The sequence below is a fragment of the Nelusetta ayraudi genome, unplaced genomic scaffold (genome assembly GCF_046127955.1).
Source record: "Nelusetta ayraudi isolate G7.1 ecotype Tasmania unplaced genomic scaffold, CSIRO-AGI_Nayr_v1 ptg000019l, whole genome shotgun sequence".
Taxonomy (NCBI): domain Eukaryota; kingdom Metazoa; phylum Chordata; class Actinopteri; order Tetraodontiformes; family Monacanthidae; genus Nelusetta; species Nelusetta ayraudi.
The window spans coordinates 7003927-7029995 of NW_027466069.1; the positions used below are offsets into that span (position 1 = coordinate 7003927).

A 26069-nucleotide genomic window follows, 5' to 3' on the forward strand; every position below is an offset into this window, starting at 1 on the left:
TGTGTTTCAGGCCATTTTAAGTTGGCTTTTCAACCCTAACCCTAGCCCCAGCCACAATACTAACCCTAACACCAGCCACAACCCTAACCCTACCCCAGCCACAATACTAACCCTAACACCAGCCACAATACTAACCCTAACACCAGCCACAACCCTAACCCCAGCCACACTTCATGACGGACCGAACTAAACTGAAAATTAGAATTCTTTGTTCAGCCTAATATGTCCTTCCAGCCTAATGCGCCCAAGTGGGTTCCCATTACTGAGTGTGAGCATGAATAATAAAGAAAACCTCACTCAAGCCGGCGAGCCAAGGTTTGCAACCCTGGTTTAATTGCATCCATCTTTGAATGTCAATAGATTTTACAATAAGCAGTCCGAGACAAGCATTTGCTATAAATGTTTAATTCCTCTTTTTACTCATCATCAAAATGACATTCTGATGCAGAATCGTGCAAAGTACAGTGAAACGTGTATTAATCATTTTAAAATAAGCAAATATGTCTCCCTGTCAATACAAACACAACACAGGCTTTAATGTTGTTGTACATCTCTGGACTGGAGTGGTTGTCGTTTTTTGTGTATTTTGCAACATTAAAGGGATTTTTAAGTTTATTTTTCATTCAGTACGGCTGTCTGGTGGATCATATGTGTGTGTGCAGGCTGAGAAAAAAAAAGTCACAGATTAAACAACTACACACGCACACACTGTACAACACAAAGTATATATCATAGGAGTGTCACCACTAAAAACTAAGTGCACAATAATAAAAAAAAGAGTACAACAACAACAACAACAACAACAACTCGTTTAATACAGACATTTTGCACATAGCACACAATGTAAGACCAGTAGTGATACGCTGAGAGGAGGCAGCGGCAGTGCTGAGTGCTTTGTGTGTGTGCTGAGGCACCTCGTGAGTTTAAAACATCAACAGACAGATTGAAAAGGTGGCTGAGTTTTGGCAGCATGATCAGAAAAAAAGCAAAACAGATTTTAAAGGCTCCATATTCTGCAAAATTCTCCTCTAAAGTTTCCTGACGACAGCGTCTCTGTCCATCAATCACTTCTTCTGCGGCTCCAAGACACACAGTTCTGGAAACCAACCCTTTTGAGATGTCACAAAAAATAATCATCTGAAATTATGAAATGGTGATTGATGGGACGTGCAGAGTGTTTTCCTGTCCGCCTCCAGCTGTGCCAGAAAAAGACAGGAAGTGGTTTGTGCTAGCATAACCATAAGACTGTTGTTTCCAAGGGATGAGGTAGCTGTAGCGTCAGCGCAGATAATCAATAAAGAAAACAAAACTGTGAACTTTGGTTTTAACATCTTCAGCTTCAATGGACATTCTGCTCAACGGTTAACATAGAAATGTTAGCGTGCTGGCACACTTGACTTAGTGGGCAATTAGCTACTTAGCTGCTGGCGAAGATGAGTGAGAAATGAGGCAAGGTTTTAGACAGCAATCCATCAGTCTTTAGCTGTATCTACATGAAACAAATTGAAAACATTCTGCACAGCTGAAAATAACATCTTGCAAATTAACTGAGTGGGTGCTACTGATTCATTAGAGCAAAATAAACCAAACAAACACAATGAAATTAGCCAACAAGGAACACAGCACGTACGTCGAGGGGAAACGTAAAAAAGAGCTTGTCAGCAAAAAACGATTAACACCACGTACACGACACGCACAATTTAATATACTGACGGTACAAACAACACAACACCACCGCTGGTCACTTTTCACTGGTGACCTGGTTCCTGTTCTCTGCTGTGAAAGTCTGGTGCTGGTACGTGGCTTCTGTTAAAATGCGTTGAACTCACAGGAAGTCGCTGCTGACTTAAACGAAACGAACACTCTGAGAAACACAACATTTACACTTTAGGTACTTAACATTAAAAAAAAGAAAGAAGAATATTTATACATTAAAAAAATAAAAGTACTTTACAGGTAGATCTGATCACTCAAAGAGTTTTCACATGTAACTTTCACCCCCAGCAATAAACTGGCAGTGTGTCAAAGTGAACTGTGTCTAGTGGAGCAGGTGTGCTGGGAACCAACAATGATTCGCCGTCAACGCCGTCAGATTACCGGCTAACGTGTCGCCCGACTGTAACCGTCGCAAACCTCGACCTTTGACCTTACAGCATCATGGCATCATGGTGAAAAAACACAGAAACAAAATAGTTAAGTTCTGTGCTCTGATGATGGAGGATTCTATGAATGTGTGTGTGTGTGTGTGTGTGTGTGTGTGTTTTGTTGGTTCGCAGTTGTTTGTGTTTGTGTACGATGAAAAAAATGAGCCAAAACAAAATTATAATGCAGTCGGTGGTGAAAACTCGGAGACATCTGTCTCCATTGTAGGACCTTTTCTGCTGATGTGTGTGTGTGTGTGTGTGTGTGTGTGTGTGTGTCTGTGTGTGTGTGTATGCTCCGTCCTGCAGCTACCAGCAACAGATGTTGAGTCGCCGTTTCTCCGGATTACTGAAATACACACATACACGCATGCACACGCGCACACACACACACATACACACGTACACACACACAGAGTCAAAGTTAGTGTTTACATCAAGATTAAACTGCCGGGAGGGAATATGGTCGTCACTCAGTCAATAGAAGAAAAGTAAATATAAACACGACATCAGATGGAAACAGATGGAGCCTCACCCTCTGCCCCCATCAGTAGGTCGTCTCTTTGACCACGTTGGAGGTGAGGGTGTGGTTGCTGGAGATGCTGATGGAGTGGCGGGTGAGCGGGTAGGAGCGGGGCCGGGGCCGGCGGTGGCGGCGGCAGGGCAGGCAGAGGAAGCAGAGGGTGGAGAAGAAGACCTGGCGGTAGGTGGCCGACACCAGGTTGTAGAGGATGGGGTTGATGGCCGAGCTGACGTAGAACAGCACGTTGGTCAGCATGTAGAAGTAGTGGTAGAAGTCGTAGAGGTCGCTGGAGGGTCAGAGGGCAACAGTCAGCGCCAGCGTTCTGTCTCTATTTCTTTAATATTCATCTGGAAATTTGCCACATTTCTCATCTTACACATACACTCTGACCTCATATACAAGTCACCGTTGGAGGATTATCTAATCTAAATATTATTAGATTCATAATTTACCATTTTATCCATGCTAGCTAAGATAGTATTCTTTATAAACATGCTCATTAGTTTGGTTTTACAGTCTTGCCTTAAATTTAACGATAGAAATTCAGATTTTTAAGAACATTAACATTATGTGGGGTTTTTTTTAACCAGAAAGATGAGTGAGTTTTTAATATACACATATTCATACATTTGAATTTGAATTTGAATTTATTATGGGTTAGCCCCTTGAGATGCGCCATCTCATTTTCAAGGGGGTCCCATTTCCAATATATCCACCTTGTTGTGGAAGTATTAAGTATAAGAAAATTAGCTTTCCACTGCCGACTCTTCAGACTCTCTGCAGGATCGGACACCATGTGATTTTTCAGCGAGTCGGCCCCATCAAAGAGGAAGAGTGTAGGGAGAGACACACACCCACACAGAAGATTTTGAAGTGGGCGAGGCGTCGATCTGCACGGACATACAGACATTCTCATTTACAAGCCTGGTTTGTGATCTTTTATATCCGAGGGTTACTCTTCCTCCTCCTTTTCATCCCCTTCCTCCTCCTCCTCCTCTGATCACCAACACCGTGTCCAATGCTTTCAAACAGTCCCATTATTTCAGCCTTGCATCATGTCCTCACACTCGTCGCCGTCCTGTGCAGTCTGCAGGAACCAAGCAGGGCCGAGGAGAACCTCAGACTGTTGGATCTCACCTGCTCTCCCAGTGGGAACATTTGCTGGAATGCAGCATTTTTAAAAAAAACTTTTTTTACTCTTTTTCAATTTTTGCAGTGCAGAACTTTAAAACCTGAGCGAGAAGCGGCGGTAACGAGAGACTGGGCACAACATTTAGGACGGGCAAACTGTGGAGGCTGTTCAGCTGATCCTGCTGTGCGTTAGCAAAACGTTTTACGCATGATTCACCTAGCGCTGGTCGTCAGCCAAACAACTAAAATGGTCAGAATGTGGAACACAGGGTCACTTCCTGTTAAGCTACGTATCGTGTGTGCGCAGCATAACGCAAAGTCGAAAAGAAGGAAAGCTAGTCAGCTAATTTCCCTTCAGCGGCTTCACGTCCTGGAGAAAAATGCAACCCAAATATAACAGGAATTTTCTCTCGCCAAAATTAGCATCTTTTTTTTTCTGTTCTTGCGTCAAAACGTCAACGGCCGTGTTGCAAACCCAGAAGGACCCAACACGTGCACAAGCGCGCACCGTGAAGACGGATCCAAAGGCTAGCAACCGTAGATCGAAGGCGGACGTTTCCCTGAACGGCTCGGCTCAGTTACCAGAATCATCTCGACTCATCGATCCCGTCGGCCGAGCGAGCCCAGAGTCGATGACCTGCGCCCGCGTCCGCATCCAGGGCAGGCATTAGGGACGGACAGTGGGGGCGGGGGGGGAACTGGGGTTGAGGGGTCTTATCGAACGTGACCTTTTCATTGCACACGCCGACACACAGGGGTGTTACAGGCTGTCAGAGCGCTGATGTAACGCAGGCCGGCAGGAGATCCGAGAGCCGCTGACATTTTTCAGCGTAACCACGGACGACGGCAGGTACAGCGTTTCTATTGGACGGGAAGGTTTCGCCGCTTTGGACACTTCAGCAGCTCCGGCGTTCAGGTGTCGCTCATGTCGCACGACGACGGCGGCAGTGTGCGATGAATCCAGAGCCAGAGACAATCCTGCTGCTGCTGCTGCTTCTGCTGTCAGTTACTGTGCAGCTGCTGCTCCTCGAGGTTTATATTCCATGAGTTATTATTTGGATCGGAATGTCTCTGCAGCAAACAGAGCCTTTAAAACCAAGTGTTAAATTATGAATCAACACAGTACTTTTGTAGAACCAGAAGCCTCCGCCGTTCCACCACATCCTTTAAGTCCAGTTGGCGAGTTCTGTTGCCTGTCTTGACACAAGTTTTCAGAACCAGCACCAGTTTAAACCGGTTTTAGTCTGGCCCTGCTGGATATTAGAACTCAGTCCCTGCTAACGGCTCACAACCAATGAGAGAGTCTTAAAACCGTCCATAAGGTTTTAGTTTTCAGAAACAGAATGTTTTTAATGTTAAAAAGGGTTGCAAAGTACTTGAAGGAGATCTCAGTGTTAGTTGCAATTTACTTCCTGTTTGTTGGTTTATTCTCCAGTTGTGTTTTAGCTGCAGTGTTTTAACTTAAAAAAATTAAATAAATAAAAGACCAACCGAACGCCTCAAACCTGCAACAAAATTCTGAGTGAAGAGTTCTGAGCGGCGGCAGCAGCAAAGGAAACTAAAAAACAGTAAAAAAAAAAAAAAAAAAAGAAAAAGAAAATCCATGACCCGCCACAGTGATTCATTCTGACGGAGGAACTTTAATCAAGTTGCGGCGGTCAGAGCGACGCCTGAATAATCCGCCAGCAGACTGTGCGTCTGCTCTTCATCTCAAACCCACTTTTATGCCTCAATAGCATCGAGTATTAGCAGCGCTGGTTAATTTGAAAAAAGTAATGTTTTGGGTTTTTTTTCAAATGAAAAAAAGAATGAGAAACTGTTCCACCGAGAGCTTTTTTCAAATCAACACAGCTGCAGAGTCGACGTCACTCCTCGAATACTGAAAATACTGCGCAAACTCCTTGCAGCGGAGTCACAGCGCCATGCGTGACGAATAGCAGCCTGCAGGGGGCGACGTGGAGCCAAGTGCACGAGCAGCTGCAGAGTTAAATATCAAACCCGTGGATGCTAAAAGCAAACTTGCCAATGTCAAATGATGTGCGTGCGTACGTGTGTGTGTGTGTGTGTGTGTGTGTGTGTGTGTGTGTGTGTGTGTGTGTGTGTATGTGTGTGTGTGTGTGTGTGTGTTTACAGAAAAATAAAGATTCATGATGCTCCTTTTCCACATTTGCAAAATGAACGTGGGATCAGCCCCATCCATCCATCCATCCATCCATCCAGCAGAGCGGCGGCGGTGGCGGTGGTTTGATGGCAAGAGATAAACAATATTTAGTCCCGAGCAGACAATCAATAGAAGAGGGAGGGGGCAGGGAATGTTAACGAGGAGGAGCCAATCAGGAAGATGAATCTGTCACTGGCCCCCGACTGATCACCCTCTAAATGACAGCTAATGGCCAATATTGGTGTGTGTGTGTGTGTGTGTGTTTGAGCGCATTTGGAGTTTGTGTGAGCGAGCAAACCCAACCGACAGTGCGGCTCGGCAGGAGAGTCGAGTCGTTACTCACTCGGTCCAGTCGGAGACGTAGCAGAACATGAGGCGACGAGCGTGATAGGGCAGCCAGCAGACCACGAAGGCGATGACCACCACCCCTGGACACACACACACACACACACACACACACACACACACACACACACACACACACACAGACACCAGTCAGACAGGAGGGGGAGGGGTTAGGACGCAGAGTAACATACAAACACGGCACTGAGGAAAGACGGCGGGGCCTGATTGGCTCCGATTGTGCAAAGCACAATACTGTCATCAGCGCCTCAGTCACGGCAGATTGTGTTCCGTCGCGTGGCAGATTGTGTATTGTTTCCGCAGCTCCGAGACGAGCGACTCCGATGACCTTGCTGGCGGTCGGAGTACGAGGCGCAATAAAACTGCGGTGGCGCCCGAGAAACAGGAAGTAGTTTGACACCGACAGCGGATGAACTACTACTGCGAGGACTCGCAAAGATTAAGCTAAGAAAAAGGCGATAAAATAACTAAATAACATAACGTTTACATTGACTTCAATGGCAACTTGTCATACACCGGAACCAAGCAGCACCCTTCTCAGCGAGAAGAGGCGGAGCTACAGGGTTTGTCGGCAGTGTGGACTCCGCCCACCAATGGGAAGCCTCGCGTAGTTTCCTTCTGCGGCACTTTAAGCTGTGACAAACGGAAGGAATCGTTGGCAAATGTTTTTTTTTTTCTTATGAAAATGTGAAACCTAATGGATTCATCAAAGATTGCTTCCGGCTTGCTGTTGTCCAGGCTGAAAATACGAAACAGAGTCAAAGTTGCTAAATAATGGATGTATCTGGATTAACATGCCGGTCGGATCCTCACATACATGAATACTTAAAATACACCACGTTTGGCAGAACTCAACAGCGACAGAGACGCATTCTAAACATTTCCTCTCCCCGTCTGCATTCTCTGCCTTTCCGTCCATCCGGGCGCTCTGATTGGCCGGCGGCTCAGCAGTTGGTCAGGGGGTCAAACTGGCCCTGCAGGGGTCGACCTTGAGCTCGGTGTTCCGTGTCTCCTGGGCCGACCAGCTGGTACAATTACAATTACAGCTCAAGTGCTCCTTGTCGCCAGCGTTCGATAGGGCATATGTCAGAGCCGCCGCCTCCTCGGCTGGCTGCAAGTGTTCCATTGAGCTCCTACACCACAGTCAATGATTTGCGTCTTGCCAGCTTCTCCAATGGAGAGATCAATGGGCCAAACAGCGGGATGCCTCCGGCCAGCCGGCAGCGTGTGACGAAATCGCCGGGCATCGTTAATGAAAGCGGCCCTGCGATCCTCCACAGTTGAGATCCGGCCTCACGCTGAGCAGCCGGTTGAACTATTTAATTTATTCATCTCTGCCGCTGAAGGCGCTGTGTGCGTGCATGTTTGTTTTAGGGTTGGGTTTTTTTTTACTCTGTTTTTTCCCCTTATCTCATTAAGTCAGAACTTTGAAGTATCTGGAGGCATCAACTGCTTCATGGTTCCACCAATTAATACAGGAACTATATGTATAGATGCATCTAATATAGGAACCAAAGACTGTTACAGTAGGGACTCTCCATCAGGACCATCAGGAACCGTGAAGATGTGCCTGAACATTGTTGAACACCGTGAGTCACACAAGGGAGTCGGTTCAGTTCCCCAGGCCTGCTTGGTTCTGAGGGTTCCTCCAGCACTCCAAAGACCCGGCCGGCATACTGTTAAGGTGCAGAACGAGTCGGTCTAATGACTATCCCGCAGTCCTCCGTTCTGATCATGTTCTACAGTGACCCTCGGTCTTCTGGGTGCTGTTACTTTAAAGAGGATTTCTGGAGCTGGATCCTCCTGACGGTTTCCTTCACAAGACAAATCAAAATCCTTCTGATCTTCCTGTAAAACTCAATGTTTGGTGCTTTGATCTTTCACTCTAGTCCAAATGTTACCATAGATCAGGGATGAGAGCAACTTCATGGGTCCAGAGTCAAATGAAGGGCAACTAGTTTGCAACACTCGACTGAATTAACAAACTTTTTCAGTTATATATTATTCTAAATGATACTGATCTATGTTAAGACACTGATCACGTTCATAATTTCTCAGTTTTTATTAACAATGACTTAACAAAGTTGTGCTATTTTTCGAAAGGGCCTGCGGGCTACTCACGTGGTACTTGGAGGCTACCTGGTGCCCACGGTCATCACGTTGATGACCTCTGTCATAGATACTCAGGTGGTTCTGACCTGCTGGTGCTCTTCAATCCCTGAGCTGTGACGGCTAACTTGTCTCTCTGCCAGTGGCCCCGCTTCTCGGATGACGTCATCCCAGTTGACCTGGCTCCTGCCATCACTCACTGCTGCACTAAAGCAGTGATGGGGCAGATACTCCAGTGGAGAGCCAGAGTCGGATTTGAAGATAAGAATCGTCTTCTGATCTCTGCAGGCTCCAGACTCCGGACCGCCAGAGGGTTCAGTCAACAAGGTTAAAGCGCTGATTGTTCTCATGTTCCACAGTTTTGAGGAAATGTCAAAGCTATTTTCAAAAGGTTGTTTCAGGCACAAAGAGCTCAGATAAAGTGACGCGGTCACCGTGGCAACGGGGCCGCTGCCGTCGCCGCTCTTTGACGGGACGAAACCCGACCTGTCGTCATCGCAGCCGAAACAAACACCAGATCGTAGCTCAACGACGCCCGGCTGACCAGTGCAGCGAGATGGGGAGGGTTTGAGATCCATTATTAATCCATCTATCATCAATCTCTCCATCCATCATTATTCATCCATAACTTATTCATCCATCATCAAACGTCCATCAGCCAATCAACGGTCATCCATACACTCATGATACATACATTATCCAATCAATAATCCATCATCATCATCATCCATCTATTATTTATCATTCATCCATCAGCCATCAGTCAATTAGCCATCATCCATCCATTCATCATTTATCTGTCTATTCATCCTACATCCCTCCATCCATCCCTCCATCCATCCGTCCATTCATTTGTGCACCCATCTCTTCCTCCCTACATCCCTCCATCCCTTACTGAAACTCTTGGGAAAATAGAATTAAACTCCACCAAGTCCCTCTCACCCGCCAACTGTGATTGGACGACTCCAAACAAACTCGGCCTGATTGGACAACATTTTGTACTTTCCTTCAGGCTTCCTGAAGTCTTTTTTTTTTTTTTTAATTCCCTCTGGTCGCTGAGCTTTTTTCAGCCTCAGTTGTAATTATGGCTCACGATGACTGGGCTGCATAATTGGATCATTGTTAAGCAGCAATACTGAGAGGTGCGAGCCCATACCAGGCGGAAGTTGTTTGGCTGCTGTTGCTGCTGCTGCTGCTAGCGGCGATGAATGAATGGCTGATGACTTAAATGATAAAAACCCGTCTGGGGGCCTAATTATAACAAAGTTGCTTCAAAGTTTTTCAGAATGAAGAGGCATTTCAAAAGCGAGGGGTTGATTAGGTCACAGGAAGCCGGCCAGGGATGACAGCGATCCTCGGCTGGCCACCTGTGCAGAAGCGGCGGTGGATGATCTTGTCCCCTGATTGGCTGCAATTGTTTTCTAATTACCTTCTTCCTGATAAAGCGGCATCCAGATTGCATTTATTCCCTGGAGGTGGATACAATGTTTCCTCAGAAGGAAAAAAAGGTACTAAAAAAAGGTTTAAAAAAAAAAAAAAACATACTAATAACAATTGCAGGTGTGTGTGTGTGTGTGCGTGTGTGCGTGCACGCGTGCACGTACTGAGAACGAGGACGCCGTGCCGCAGCGACTGCGCCCGGTTGGGCTCCATGGTGACGTTCAGGACGGTGGGGTTTCCCGCCACGATGCACACGCGGTTGTCTTGCTCTGCCTCCCGGAACATCCGCAGCAGCTGATTGGCTATGACGCCGTTCAAGGCGGAGATGGCCACCATGGGGACGACGAAGGAGAGGAACGCGTTTACCTGTGGAGAAAGTGAGAGAGAGAGAGAGAGAGAGAAAAAGAGAAGGGCGTCAAGACTTTGTGACATCCAAGACAGCAAACATGTTTGTTGTCAAAAAATATTGCGTAAACTGTCAATAAATATTGTGATTTTGTGCATGTTGTAGACATACACAACTCCTGTTTTTCTTATCTTTCACATCATGTTTTTTTCTTCCTCTTCTGTATTGTGTTTGTCACCTCGAGACAGGCGACATTTGGGGACAGGGTCTTAGAGAAGATACAGGGAGGGTGCATGGTAAAAAAAAAAAAAAAATCAAATGTGAGAAATAATTTAGGGTTTTACTTATGTCTTCACTGTGTGAAAGCATTATACATATATATACATATATATATATATATATATATATATATATATATATACATATATATATATATATATATATACATATATATATATATATACATATTGGAGTTTTTTTTTTCCTGTTTGCTTGCCTGTCATATGGAATCCTTTTTTTGTTTAAAGCTCTTTAAAAACTTGATCTACAAACAAGGACAAACTGACGACCAGGAGGCTGTTGGTCGGAAGTGAAATGCCGACCACCTCCCCTGAACCGTCGGCATTCAACTTCGAACCTTCTGCCTCCAGCTTCCAGATTCAGGCGGCCGGCGAACTGCAGTTTTGTGCACCTCCGCCCAGGATCCCAGCAACGAAGCAGCTGGACTGGTGGCCGCAGTATTGAGTAAACTTTCTCTAAATGGGCGGGAACATGGTTAGCTGGTTTTCCATTCTACAGCTCTGAAGTGTGATGCACTCACACCTGAAGACTTGTCTGACAGTAGCTGTGCTGATTGTTGAAAAGGTCCATTACAAAGCGATGAGGGCTGCTGGTGATGGCGAGGGCGGCTGGAGAGATGAATCAAAGGCCCAGACACACAAGTGTGGAAGGGGAAGGTGAAGACTGCGCGGGGCTCTTTATCTTCCTCTCTCATCTCCTTTTTTTTCTCCATCCATTTGAACTCAGACACATGAATCATCGTCGTCCCGTCCGGCTGTGAATCTCTTCAGCGTAGGAGGAGGAACCAAAGGTATTGTGGCAACCAAAAGGTTTAACGGCTCCTGAATGGGGCAGCGGGCGGGCAGACTGACAGCTGCTGCTGCTGCTGCCAGCAGAAGAGAGGGGAGGCAGGAGGAAAGGCGGCAGAAGATAAAGGAGGAGGAGAGGAAAAGGTACCGCCGGCCGTCCGTCACGCCGGCGGGCGGACACACTCCTGCCGGCCGAGCCTGCAGGGAGGTTGGTCTGCTGGAGACGTCGGGGAGCCACAAATAATCTTCTCAATATTCGTCAGAAGATGAAATAGCAAAAGAAAGTCATTCCAGAGGGCGGCGGCTTAAACGCCTCCACACAGGCGGCTTCCTCCTGCCTCCCTCCACTCCAACACCGACGCAGCCAGCAGTTGTTTTTCCCGGTGAATAATGACGGATGAAAAGACGTTAATGGCGCTTAATGAAAAGGTCGGCTGACTTCTGAGGCTCCCAGCCGCTCAGACGGCTGATTAAAGTTGATTTAAGTGGAGGGAAAAAAAGGAAACCAGTCCCTGGGTGGAGGGCCAGGCCAAAAATAAAAAAAAGTGTCTGACTGAGAAGTGTTGGGCGGTGTTGGCGTCAGGCGACAGGCCGGGCGACTGGCGGCTAGGGGTCAAAGGTCATCATCAGCACAGGTTTTATGACAGCTGCTCTGAAGAGGTAGAGGTTGGTGGGAGGCTTCGCCGCACCGCTGGTCGTGATCTCTGTGTGAGGGGACGGAGGGCGACGTCACCCCCTGGGGTAAAAAGACAAACTGCACCCTGGCAGAGGCAGCAGTGGGCAGCAGATGCAGGAAGTCCTTTCAAATATGTTAAATATGATATGTTAAATAGGAGTCAAAATCTCTTCTTTAAAGGTCCAGTGTGTAATATTTGGCTTGATTTATGATTTTTATATTTTTAAAAGCTTATTATACTGGCCACAAATACATTAATAAAAGTGTATAATCGCAGTAAAATAAATGTAATTTGGTTTTCCAAGATGGGGAGGGAGAGTGAAAGATGCTGCAATCTGAAATATAACCACTTGGAGTCAATGTTTCTACTTCAAAATCTCCAAATATCATTCACTAAACCTTTAAGATTCAATTTTGGTCCGTCATCCTCTCCTGAAATGAAATGACAGGGAGGGATACTGTATATGATGACCTCCCACCACAAGGGGGCAGTGTCATCTCTGCACAGTGCTTAACAAAGAAGCAGTCAGACCACCAGGTTAGAATAAAATCACAGAGAATTGATGTGAAAGCAACAATACACCACGTCTGTTCACACAAAAACACAATAAAATAAAATAAAAGACAACACGTCAGCTGAAGTTTAAATATTTAATGTTCTGTTTCCCTCCACATTGTTCCCCTGTTAGTCACAACACTTCAGCGTTGGGTGTCCAATCAGATTTCAGGGCGTGCTACCGACACCAGCCCCCTCTCTGGCTCTGCCCCTCTGTCAGGCAGCAGTAATATATTTACCCATAAGCCCCTTGTGTGTCTGTTCCAGCGGTGACTGGAAGCAGTCGAGCCGAGCCGCCGTCGTAAACGTCAGGATAACGGATGCTATTTCAATCAGAGCCGCAAACTTATTGCATTCAAGTCAATACTCTGCAATGTAAACGCAGCTAGGCGTCCTTATAAAGGAATGTACACACGCAGCACACGGCGCCCTGTCCTGGAGTGCCGCCAGCAGCAGGATTCTGATCCGAATGTGGATCAGAATCCTGCTACAAGTAATTTTTTTGCTATCAAAACAAGATCTTATTAGGACCTTTAGGTTAGTTCAGCCTTCAGTCGCAGCGGCAGACTGGTGGAGGTCTGCTGAAGAAATGGAAGGAAAATTAAAGAATGAAATGTGTCAGGATTTCACATCCCACATACACACACACACACAACCTCCACCATCGTGTGTTTAAACATTCATTCGTCCACATCGATCCTGGAGGACCTCTCCTGGCTCTTGCACACAATTTGGCTGGCAGAAGGCTCCTGAATGCTCCACAACATCAGGCTGAACTACATCCTCATTAACATTTCACCTATGGACGTTCAGCAGATAGCTTTTTAGCTATTAACGAGCCGTCGATTCCAGCGGGGGATAATTAGAGAGCAAAGCCTGAGCTAATTGGTTGTGAAGACCCGGTTTGTCAGTCTCATGGAGGCGGCGGCCTTTGAGCGCCCGACTCGCTGCGCCTCAGAAACAAAAGAACCCAGAACGATGCAACGCCGCTGAGGAAGAAAAAAACAACAGACAAAGCAGCAACATCTTTTCCCTGACAATAAACCCAGAATGGAAAAAAAATAACCAAAACATGTTTTTTGGAAAAATCTAAACAAAAACATAACGTTGTGATCTTTCATCTTTATTTCACAGCTGCACTCACATCCAATTACAAGCATCCATAAACATGAGTGATGTTGTTGTTGCTGTTATTACGAGTCTTGTCAGCGTCCAACCACAGAATCCATCACCGGGTCACATTATTTGTGGCTCAACACGAACACGGCCAGAAGGACCTCAGTGATGTTCACTCCTCCATCCATCAAATCTCCTCCACAAAAAAAGTGTTTTCTTCCTTTTCTTCTGCCAGCATCCGCGGTTGTAATGCCGTGTTACTCTCATCTCTATTGTCCCATTCTAGCTTCCCGAGAACACGCTGCCACGGAGAACACGAAAGCAATTTTCCCTCAAATTGCAGAGAAAACATCCCCGGAATTGGCTGCACGGCCAGCGCCATTTTTACGGCTGCGGAAAATATTTTTCTGCCGTCAGACAATAATAGAATTTGCTGTTTTCACAGCGGGATTGCCGCCAAATGTGTTCCGACCTGCAGACGTCGCGCAGCTTCTCCCCGTGACTCGCTGACCTGAGACACATAACACCAATTCCCAGCAAGGGGGAGTTTACACCTTTCACACGGCGGATGTCCAACCGATAAAAGACTCTAATGAGAAATTAAGAGATGGGAGCACTTGGCAGCAGCTGGGACCTGAATTAGTGACAGAAAAGAACAGCCATATTTTGACGGGAAACTACAAAGCAGGAAGTCGTAGTAATTAACCTGATGAGAGGTGGAACAATCACGCCTGAAACACTTCCTGTTTCTGACTTTAATATCTTGCACCACACGAAGTTGCCTTTATGTGCAATTACACTCAGCAGTCCCACTGGCAGAATCACGGGAAACAACTTCTCAACACGGTCGGAAGCATTTTTCTTTGTTTCAGCCGTAATCAGCACCAACGTGTCACCTCGTCCAACATGCTGCTGCTGCTGCTAATGCTGCCGTCACTATAACAACCGATAAACTATTGTCACTGCTCTCAATGTCGGAGTTCGTAGACAATTCCAAACACATTTGATCAGTCAGTCAATCAGTGACAATCAAACTGACAATCAGTTGATTGGTCAGAATCAGCAAGTCATCGTTTGGAAGAACAACCAAGACTTTCAGAAGGTCGAGAAACCAAAAAGAGAAAGAATACAAAATTGCAGTCAAAAAGATCAATAGGCCAATCCAATCTCTCGATGGTAAGCTAACCGGTCATTTGGCTCAGATTACATTTCCTCAGTGGTAATAGAAGAAAGAACTACATGCAGGCTTTTCTCTGCAGCTGATTGGGTGAGGAGATGCTGCAGTTAAACTCCGCCCACCATCCCGACTGTCGCTTCCCTGGACCAATAACAAGTCTGGAGCTGCTGTGACGCACCGACTCCGCTCGTGGAGGCGGGACCTGATTGGTGGTCTGCCCAATCACCTGCCCAGTTCTTAAGGCCAACAAAGCATCGATTTGAGCAGGTGGCTGTAAACAGAGGGCTAATCACGCTGCTCCACTGGAGTCCAGGATGCAAAAGCTGCAGAACATCAAGTCACGTCAACAGTAACCGATCGCATCATCCGGGTAATTCAAAGTCGAGGAGCCGCTGTCTGATTGGCTGCCGAGCCCTTTTGGAATTAGACATTTAACATCATGCATCCTAGCATATTGTGCTATTATATTGGTAACATTACATCTATATGTTGTAATTATTATATTGAGTTGAATAAATAAATGTATTGAATGAACTATATGTAGTGCTTTGGTGTATATTTGCTGATCATTACCAGTGCCTTGGGGGTGTTCAAAACCTTGTGACGAAAGACTGTGTATGAAATTAAGCCTTATGAACAGTGGCCTGGGGTGCCCAGAGAGTGGTCAGCTGAAGGAATTGCCTTTACAACCTCTCATAAAGTTTACGACCCATCCAGTCACGGGGATGGGAACTTATCATCTCAGACTTTTCTGGAAGGAAATTGTTTCAACAAGTCACACCGGAAGGAAGGATGGACCATTTGGCTCAAGGTGTTTCTTGGGAGAAAGGAGTCAGTCTGACTCCGGCGACGAGTCAGACTGTACCAAAAGTCCTGTTCTTCTTTTCAGATAAAATTGATTAAGATTTACTTGTCTCTTTTTCTTCATTAAACGAACACGCGGTTTAGAAGCATGATATTAGATAAAGGAACCAAACCAACAGCCCTCTGGGTAATTAATAGTTCTTAAGTGTCCCACACTGGAGGCTGTTTACAACCAGCCGAGAGCGAATTTAATCTCCTCCCCCTCCGGCCGGCGGCTCCGACCGGGTTCCGACGCAACGCTCCGTAAACATCCATCCTGCTTTCAGCGGGGAGGAATCCAAACATTTGCCTTCTGCAGTGACACTGTTTGGACAAAGATCTCCGCAGGGACCGAGGAGGAAACAAAGAGGACGCACGCACAAGTCCAACAATGGGACGTCTTCCTCGCACGCCAGTGGAGTGAGGGAGCGGCCGCACAGCCGACTGGCTGAGGAGAGGCCACCCTCTGACCTCCACCTCCTCTCAGCTCAGACCTCCAGTTGGGAGAGCAGAGAGAAGAGGAGGAAGAGGAGAAGGAAGCAGCAGGTCTGGACCGTAACCTGAAGAGGAAGCCCATCTTGAGGTCTCCCCCCCCATCATTCTCCTCCACCTCCTCCACATTCTCCGCCTCCTAATCTTCCTCTTCGTCCGTCACCCCCTCCTAGTCCTCCTCTACCTCCTCCTTCTCCTCTTCCTATTCCTTTTCCTCCTCTTCCTCCAACTTCTCCTCCACCTCCACCTTCTCCTTCTCCTCTCTCTCTCCTCTCCTTAGTCGTCCTCTTCTTCCTCCCTCCTCCTACCATCATCATCATCTCCACCAAATCACCTGAGAAGCCTGCCGTTGTTTCAGCTCAGAATCACCTGTTCAATCAGAAGCGTCACTTCCTCCAAGTCTTTGTGTGAGGAAAGTGCTCAAAGTGCTCCCACTTTTCTTCCTCTCCAACTAGGAAACATCCATCAAACTCACGGGAAACCATCCGCCCTGATGGGAGGAGCTGATGAGACGTTCTGCACCTCTTCACTTGCTGCCACCTTCGTGGCGTTAAATTTCAGCCTTTGCGAAACATCAATCATTCAAATGTTTTCTACATTTTTCTCTGGTGTACCACAGCACAGTACAGTGATGAAGAACGTGTTAAGCACTACAGGCTCATTAATCAACACCTGTTTTCCATAAATGATGCTAGTCAGTGGTGCCTGGTAGCTGGAGCTCTCACCTAAGCTACAAGAACCTACGAAAATAAATCCAGAGTTTCATTTTGTGTCTGTGCTTCTGAACTGGGCCAGAAAGTTGGCTTTGATGCGCTCACCTCTTGCAGAGGTTCTGAGCTGGCCAGAGAGCAAACAGAAGCGGCTTCAAGAGATGTCGTCAACCACCAGGCCGAGGCCACGCAAACAGGTTTGTTTCAATAATAGATATGGTCTTTGAAGACGGACGGCAGCAGTCGGAGGGTGGAAGGCTCAGTCTGTGTGGTCGTTTTCTGAGTGACTAAAAAACAGAGGACACAAGCAAACTACGACTCAAAGCTTCAGCAACACGGTTCAAACAAACTGGAGTCACTTCAGGAAACAGGAAATCAGGTCTTTACCGACTCGTTATTGGCATAAACAGCAGCTCTCACAGCCTGAATCAGGGGGTCTGACTCATCTCAGTGACGTAAGATTGAGTTGACAGGAAGTTCGACTCCTGGCCGATCTGCAGCGCCTCTTCTAAAGCCACTGTCACGTCGACCTTTTGAAGCCATGATTGAAAATATCTCAAGCAGCATTAATGGTTTATATATGTATATATATATATGTATATATATATATATATATATATATATATATATATATATATATATATATATATCACCGTCTCTCCATCACACGGCTCTGCTTTCCGGCCTGTTAGCAATCAGGTCAAACACTGAATGTCACGGCCACTCGTTAATGTTTGATCCTCTTCTTCTTCTTCTTGTGCTCATCCCGCTGGCCGTTGTTCCCCTCAAGGGGGGCGTGGCCACTCCCAACCTCCTGCCTATTACCTCCAACTTCATTCTCCTGCTCTTCCTCCCGTCTCCACCCCAAACATCCCATCCTGGCTTCACCTCCAGGACTTCTTCTCTGATCCCGACAACACGGCCGCTCTCGCCGTCCCTTTCCGCTCTGGTCGGCGCTCTTTTTTCTTTTTATCGCACTTTGCAGCCGACACACTTCCACTTCCTCCGACTGCTTCGCCTCTTCACCTCCAGACCGTCGCCCCCGGAGGTCGTCCAGCCTTTTTATCTCTTCGGCCCCTGGAACCGCGGGGTTCCATTCGGCTCCCTGTCGTTCACACACATGCACGCACGCACGCACGCCGTTTCTGGACCTTCATTCCTCTTTATTATTTCTTGCTGTTGTCATATTATTGCAGAGACCAAGCAGGGGGGTTGGGTGGGCTGAGGGGGGTGAGATGGGTGAGGTGGTGGGAGGCTAAGGGAGGTGTAATGGACTTTAACAGGGTGATTCATTCTCCTGGTTCCATAATAAAGCCACGCTGCCCACATCATCTTGGCTGGAGTACTCGAGCTTCAAACACCTTCCAGCTCTGCAGGAGAACAATATTGTTTTTTTTTCTGAGAAAAGAAAAAAAAAAGGGGGGGGGGTGCTAACATCCTCCTCTCAGACGTGGAGTGTAAACGTCGTGATGCACAAGAGGCGCTTTTGCCACATGCGCTAACAATGAGCAATTGTTTCTAATTCTAGACGATGTTTACGTCGGGTGTGAGTTGTGAGTCAGCAGCGAAGCCGTTTTCCTTTAGAGACTCAAATACTTCAGGCGTTAGCTCACCGCAGACGTCTGCAACACGCCCGTGTGCGTCTGAAAAACACCTTTCGCCGCAGCGTAGCGGTGTTTGCAACCGCCAGACGCAGCTTGAAACACTCAGCCGAGAGCAGCGGGCCACTAGGAGGCGACGATCAGAGCCGCAAACGCCAGAGAGGAACTGAAAATGCGTTGTTTGTTTTTTTTTATTGTCCCAGTTCGTCATTACGACTGACAATTTCTAAGTGAGAACAGCTCGATAGTATTGAGCTGAAATTCAAAAGGAAGGATAAAAAACAGGAGGCAGATTATAAGATTTTTTAGAAAATGACTTGGTTGTGGGCGGATGAGTGGGCAGAGGTGCTGATAATGGTCTAATTGAAAGGCAGCACAGCTGAAGCCTGTGAAGTCTCTGCAAATTGGAAATGTGTTTTTGTGTTGCATGTCTGCAGAGGTTCACAGTTTAAAGTTGAAACGGCTTTAAAACGCAGTTTGTTTCACGACGAAACATCCTAAAAAAAAGTTTATTTTTTCATGCAGTGCTCGGCTGCTTCGGCCCTGGAGGGTCAAACTGCTGCACGGCCAGCGGAACTGACCTCCGGCCCAGCAGGGGGCCACGCAGGTACTGTGGTGGCAAACCAGCCAGCGAGATCACAGGGCAGCAGGAACCGCATCCGGCCAGAAGGTGACTGACATCCATTTCCTGTCTGCCGTGAGGAAGGAGTAACAAGCTGTGCACTGTGGAGGGCGAGTGCACGAAAATGACTTTACTGATGCCAACTGCTGCCAAAGGCTACCGCTGAACACCACAGAAGAAGAATGCTAAAGACGCTAAAGAATAAGATTGGACCAGCTTTAGAATTATTATCGCTTCGAAATTACAGTCAGTACTGGGTTTAAAAAAAAAGACTTGTGTGGAGGAAAATACAGGTGTGTGCAGAGTGTGCAGATAAAAAGAAAATGTGAATATTTAAGGTAAAAGAAGAAGAAGAAGAAGAAGAAGAAGAAGAAGAAGAAGAAGAAGAAGAAGAAGAAGAAGAAGAAAGAGTATAATCTGTCATTTACACTGTCACAGCCCGGACACAGACACACACACAAGCTCAAATTGGATTGCAACACTAAATTTCCCATGATGCTGCGGTGCTGATGCCTTTGTTCTGAAATTCAAACGTCTTGGAGGCAAATGTTGTTGTTTCCGCTGCATATTTTTCATCATTGCGCCACTAAGAACCATAAAACCCCTACCTTCTCCAGCAGGTAAGAGCATTTTTCAGAGCCGAACCTGGGGGCTGAAATTACAACTGGAAGCCATCAGAGTGTGGACGCTTCGCACGCTGAAACATTTTTTCTTTTTTTGTTTCGCTGTGCACTGAAACCTCAGGAGCAAAAAAAAAAAGAGAGAAGCATTTAAAATGTAGATGCATTATTCAGCAGCAGCTGGGTTTTAATCGTGGGAGCCGGCCAGGGGTGGAAGTAGTTGACCTCTACACGCACTCACACACGCATACACACACACACCTTCTCCCCCCACAGTGTCGCTAAACTGTGGGCACAACAGTCCAGCGTTGTCCAGAGAGCCGCCGCCGCAGCAGGAAGTCAAGTCTGACGCAGCTGCACTGAACAGGAAGTTCGCAAACTCTCCGGCTTGTCGAGCCCCTCGCAGAGACGTTTGTTATCACATTTATTTCATGTTATACACTGTACATAAATGTACTCGTTTGAAGACTTTGCAGCGCCTGTCCAGCAGGATGCTGAACGAAGCCTCCACTAGAGGGAGCCACTCGCTCTCTCACGGAACACCCCCTGTCCCCGTTCCCCCCCGACTGTTGTTTGTGCAGAACTCATCTGTCGCTCGATACGTTTTCAATTTATCACCGTCACATTATCTCCACGGCTGACACAATCGCTCCTCCGATAGTCGTGCTTGGATTATTCTTCACTGTTGTTGCAGCTGCGTCGCTTCGAGATTGCAAGAGTGAAAGAAAAATCTCCCTCGTCCATCCTCGCCAGCTCCATTCTGCAGCGGGTCAGGAAGCCGCTCTTTAAAACCACAGAAGAAGGAGAAAGAAAAATGTGTAAAAGCATCCGCTAGCTTGCAAGCAAGCAACCAAACAAACAGCGGCTGGCTGGTAGTTTGTCAGCGTGGACGCTGTAGTCAGTCAATGGAGGTTTTTTCTCTGCTGCTGACTCACTGCAGCTAGCCTCCGCCCACCATTGCCGCTCACCAGGGGGCGCTGAGGCCCCAGCAGGATGGATTCTGATCCCTTTGAAGCTACGCTGACATGTGACAGAGCGACTCTGTGAAACGTCCATGGGTGAATCTCTTGAGACACAACGACGTCCCTGGTTCGAAAATCCACTTTCATCCACTCAGAGGACGTTGCAGCCCGGGTCTGTTTGTTGGTCCATCTTATGTGATTTCTGGAGGTCGCGACCTCTGTCGTGGGAACATCATCCCTCACTCTCAGGCAATCCATGAGAAAACACCTCAGCGATTAAAAACTGGGGGGGCGGAGGCAGAGATTCAGATGGTCCACAGGACATGACGGATGGAGGCGAAAAAACACACAGAGAAGAGCCAGGAGGAATAAACAGATTGGAGAGGAGGAGGAGGAGGTATAGAAAGAGGTGGAGGATGATGAGGAGGAGGTGGAGGATAATGAGGAGAAGAAAGGGGAGGAGGAGGATGAGGAGGAGGCAGATAAGGGAGACGGAGGGTAAAGGAGGAGGTGGAGGGAGAGGAAGAAGAAGAGGAAGAAGAAGAGGAGGTGGAGGAGGAGAGACTGTGAAGATGACACCAGCAGATGCCCCGCTGCCTCTGGCTTCTCCTCTCATGCCTCTCAAGTTTTGTGGCCTTATCACACACACACGCTCTGACACCAGCGTGTGTGTGTGTGTGTGTGTGTGTGAGACACCGCTCATCATTCACGCAACCTGCGACCTGCACGACGGCGCCATCTATCTTGGCGAGCAGCGGGGACACTTGAGAAATGGAGCATTTTCACTGCTGCTGTGTTCAGACTGGAAGAGCTGTGTGTGTGTGTGTGTGTGTGTGTGTGTGTGTGCGTGTGTGTGTGCGTGCGTGCGCACCTCTTAATTAAGACTCACAGTCAGCCTCATTAAAGCCAGTCGTCTCTTCAGGGGCGGACGGCTAAAGTTCTGTGCAACATCAGAGTAGTTTTTCAATTCTGCCGAACAACCGTCGCACTGAGGAGCAGATCCTCAAAGAAGGGCGCGTAGCGGTAAAATGCGGCGCTGCAATCTGCGCCACAGATGCGGGGATCCACAAAGGTTTTTGCGCTAATGACATGCAGGCGCAAAAACACGCACACAAATGCGGCACCTGAAACAGGTGCGAATGTTGCGGTCTGGCAACCTGAGAGTAGTTTGCGCCAAAGGCTGTTGATGAGTGCATGTTTGGTTTGTGTTCATGGATGCACAGAAAATAACAAAACTTATTTGGGTAGCCGGCTCAATGTCGTCCTTTATATCCTCCAGCAAGGCAAGAATTGTGTGTCCCGGCGACCTGTATCTCTTTAAAATGTCCCGTTCTCGGAGGTCAAACAGCAAAACTCTGCTAGGATAAACTGCACGCCTGGCATTACGATGCCTCCTCCGTCTTACCAAGACTGCTGCCATAATGGAAAGAAAGTCAAGACGCAAGACGCGTTAGTCACCAACACCTGAGTACCATTTGTATTTTTCATAGCCTATCTAAAATATTGGCATATATACTGTAGTCTATGCCTATCTATATATGAGATTTCGGGAGCCAAATATATATTTCAGGCTTTTCAGAGAGGAAAGTTTCACTCAGAAGCCAGAAACACTCTGACAGACAGAAGCTGCGCCTGCTTTTGGCCGGCGGTGTTTGCGTCTGTCAAACTGCGCACGGACACGATCGCAAACTCTTTCTGGATCTGCCGCTGTTTGAATGAGGCATATTTGCATCGAAGGGGGTGTCATTTTGCGCGTAATGACTCATTTCAATGTATTGAAATGAGTCTGGCGCAGCCCTGCTGCTACCTGCGCCTCGGCGCATTTTCCGGATGGAAATGACCGTTTTTGCCGCAAAAGCCGGGCAATCGCTTTGTAGATCCCTGAGAGTCGACCTGCGTGTCCCGCAGGCCGGCCCGCCCGCACGGACCGCTGACACTGATGGACCCGCACACTGCTGGTGGCGAGAGATAAAGGTTCGACTGTCCGCTCAGAGAATTGTGTTGCAGGAGGAGAGGAGAAGATGAGGAATGCGGTTTTATCGCATGAAGAATCAGTTTCACGCGCAGCGACTCTGGACCTGTGAGTCCATGATGTGAGCTGACAGGATGCACACAACTTGTCTGCTGCACAGCAAGAGAGAGCACAAGTATACAAACAGGAGGCGACTCTCAGAGCGCTGAGGGCACATTGAGATAAAACATGAGATTAAACATTCCAGCATGTCAGAAACAAATGGTGAGGGAGGAAGAGAGGAGGAGGAGGAGAAGAAGCTGAGAAGATGAGAAGAAGATGAGAAGAAGATGAGAAGAAGATGAGAAGACCAGGTGAAGAAGATGAGACGATGAGGAGAAGAAGATGAGAAGACGAGGTGAAGAAGATGTGACTACGAGGAGAAGAAGATGAGAAGACAAGGAGAAGGATGAGAAGGTGGACAGCAGCAGCAGCTTTCAGTTCCCGTTGAAAAGCTTCAATTGTGTCCAAAAAGGAAATCGGAGTGCCTTCATTCAGCAGATGGGAATGTGTCTCTTTTTGACCTCAACAGAGCAGGAACCAGCTGGAGGAACATCAAACCCTTGACCTGTTGACCCTTTGCTCCTCCCGTGAGATTCATACAACCTCATTATTTCTCCACCATCAGCAAACTGCTCGACCGTCCCGAGGTCCCAAGTTCCACCCGGTGGATGCCGGCGGAGCAGAGAACCGTGGAAAAACAGCACGGTTAGCCCTCTGTTTACAGCCTCCCGCTAAAACTGACGCTAATAGCCGGACCAAAAACAAGGCGGGCCTCAGAGGGCGGAGTCAACACCTGGCCAAGGGGTGTGGTAAGTGACCTGAGGCAGAGACGCTGACTACTGGCTGGATCCATTTAGGACATAGGTGTCAAACTCTGGCCCTCGGGCAAAATATAATTACATTACGGGCCAAATTCGGCAAGGCAATACAAAATCCCTACTAGAGCTGCTGGTCCGCCGCTATTATACAGCACATGTAGCGCTAATAGTACAAATCCCAGAATGCTCTGCTGGTACTTTGGAGCGTCAATCAGGACAGGATGTTCATCGAAGGATTTTATTACTATTACTTAATTGATTTATTGTTGTTAGTTTATTTTATTATCTTTTTATATTAGCCCAAGGAAAAAGTTTAGTGTTGGAATTTAAATCAGAAGGCTACAAATAAAAAAGAGCCATATGATTTTTATTGACATTTCATTTATACTGATGACTTTTTTTTTATACTTTCACATTTGATTTTGCATGTCTGCAATATCAAGTTATTTATTGTATAGAATTAAGCTTTGTTTCATATTCAGTGTTGAAGCAGAACTTGTTTGGGTCCATATAAAAAGGTTCACTATCTGGAGGAAGATTTTTTTCAATAATATCAATGTTGGCCCGAGACTTTGTCCAAGTTTTAAATTTTGGCCCCACTCTTGAGTTTGACACCCCTGATTTAGTAAAAGTGTTCCCCCCCCCCCCCCAGAAATTGGAAACCTTGAAAATGACAAGAACTTTTTCTAAGAGTTCTACGGTGTTCGAACAGAGTTTGTTTTTTCTTACCTGCAGCACCGTCTTGAGGTTGACCGCCGACACGATGGCGGTGCAGATCTTCTCGCCGTTCACCGTCTTCAGACCCATGACGAAGATCATGGGCGCCGCCAGGGCGAAGGAGGCCAGCCACATGGCGCTGATGAGCTTCTTGGTGCGGCTGCGCGACATGATGCTCTTGGCCTTGAACGGGTGGCAGATGGCCATGTAGCGCTCCACGCTCAGGCTGGCTATGTTGAGCACGGTGGCGTAGGAGCAGCTGTCCCGCAGGAAGTAGTAGCCGCGGCACACGGCGTCGCCGAACACCCACGGGTGGTGGAACCAGATGAAGTTGTAGAGCTCGATGGGCATGGAGAGCAGCAGGATGAGCAGGTCGGACACGGCCAGGCTGGCCAGGTGGTAGTGCACGGTGCTCTGCAGGTTCTGCAGGCTGCGCTTGGTCAGCAGCGTGTACAGCGTGATGGAGTTGCCCAGCGAGCCCACGGCGAACAGGGCCACGTAGATGACGGTGACCACCGCCTTGGAGTACACGTCCGTGTTCACCTCCAGGTCGTCCTCCTCCGTCACATTACGGGCGCCGAGCGGCGGCGCCGGAGGCGGCGGCTGCAGCAGCAGCAGCGAGCCGTTGCCCTGCAGCAGGAGGCTCCGCGCCAGCGCGCCCAGGTCGCGCCCGGGCGCCAGCGTCGCGTTCGCGTCCATGGCACCTGCGCGCAGGGAGTGAGTGAGAGAGAGAGAGAGAGCGAGAGAGAGAGAGAGAGAGAGAGAGAGAGAGAGAGAGAGGGAGCCGCTCTCTACGGCCGCATGTGTTGCACTTGTTGCAGAGCCGCGGAGGAGAAGCGCGGAGTGCCGGGGCGAGCGTCGGCTTTTATATTTGGCACGCGCGCACCACGGCGCGCTCGCTATTGGCGTGGCCGCGGTGACGCACAGCCCGCGATGTGAATGAAGCCGCTGGATTTACACCCTCCTTCTCCTCCTTCCTCCTCCCCCACTTAGTCCTCCATCTCCGCCCTTTTCATTCCCCTCTTCCTCCACTAACTGATCTTTCTCCTCCTACCACGTCCTCCTCTTGCTCCTCCTCCCTTACCTTCAACCACCTCCAACATCTCCTCCTCCCCCTCATTCCTCCTATAGTTCCCCACCTCCTCCTCTTCTTCCTCACTCCTCCTCCTTCTCATCTTCCTCCACCTCCTCCCTCAACCACCACCACCATCACCACCTCCTCCCTCTTCCACCTCCTCCTGCTCCTACCTTCAACCACCACCACTCCCTCCTCCTCCTCCTGTTCACGCTTTACCCTGGCAACCGAGACCAACAATGGACTGTCAAGTGAAGAATCCGCACTTTGCCGTGCTTGCGTTTGTATCGCGTTTCCTCCATCTGCCGTCCTTGGATTCTCCATGCGCTCTCCCGGCTCGTGCAGCTGTGGTTGCACGGCTGCAGTCACGGAGGTGCGGATGAGGAAGAACAGAGCTGGCTGTGTCTTCTGGCTCGGATGGAGATGGTTCCTCAAACCAGGAGACACAAATTGACCTCAGAGGTCCTGCCCATCCTGCCCAGTTCCACATTATTACAATTCTCCCAGACCCCAGTGGAGCAGTGTCACTGGGTGCATTGTCGAATCATCACAGTTGGGGTCTGATATAGTTGAAGTTTCGTGCTTCCACCACCCTAAAAAACAAAACAAAAACAAAACTCAGCCGTGCCCTCATATCTTCATATCTTCACGGCCGACTCCTCTGACATTAAGTTGCAAGACGTCACACTCACACCTTTCAGGATATTATGTGACATGAACAAAGGCTGCCATCTGTTCTGTGGAAGAGGGAACAAAATGTTAAATTAA

The 26069-nt window shown here is 47.8% G+C and overlaps 1 protein-coding gene across 2 annotated transcripts; it reads right to left on the bottom strand.

The window, feature by feature from the left end:
* Positions 1-200: 200 nt before the first annotated feature.
* ntsr1 (neurotensin receptor 1 (high affinity)) lies at positions 201-25149 on the bottom strand. 2 transcript variants are annotated; one of them, XM_076026699.1, is made up of 5 exons: positions 24239-25148; positions 10033-10234; positions 6300-6384; positions 2677-2950; positions 203-2490 (listed from the first exon to the last, which is right to left on the bottom strand). In XM_076026699.1, the coding sequence occupies exons 1-4, from the start codon at positions 24923-24925 to the stop codon at positions 2689-2691; spliced, it is 1236 nt and encodes a 411-aa protein (XP_075882814.1). In that variant the 5' UTR covers positions 24926-25148; the 3' UTR covers positions 203-2490; positions 2677-2688. The 2 variants fall into 2 exon arrangements, with proteins under 2 accessions (XP_075882813.1, XP_075882814.1); XM_076026698.1 differs by having other exon boundaries at positions 201-2950; positions 24239-25149.
* Positions 25150-26069: the final 920 nt, after the last annotated feature.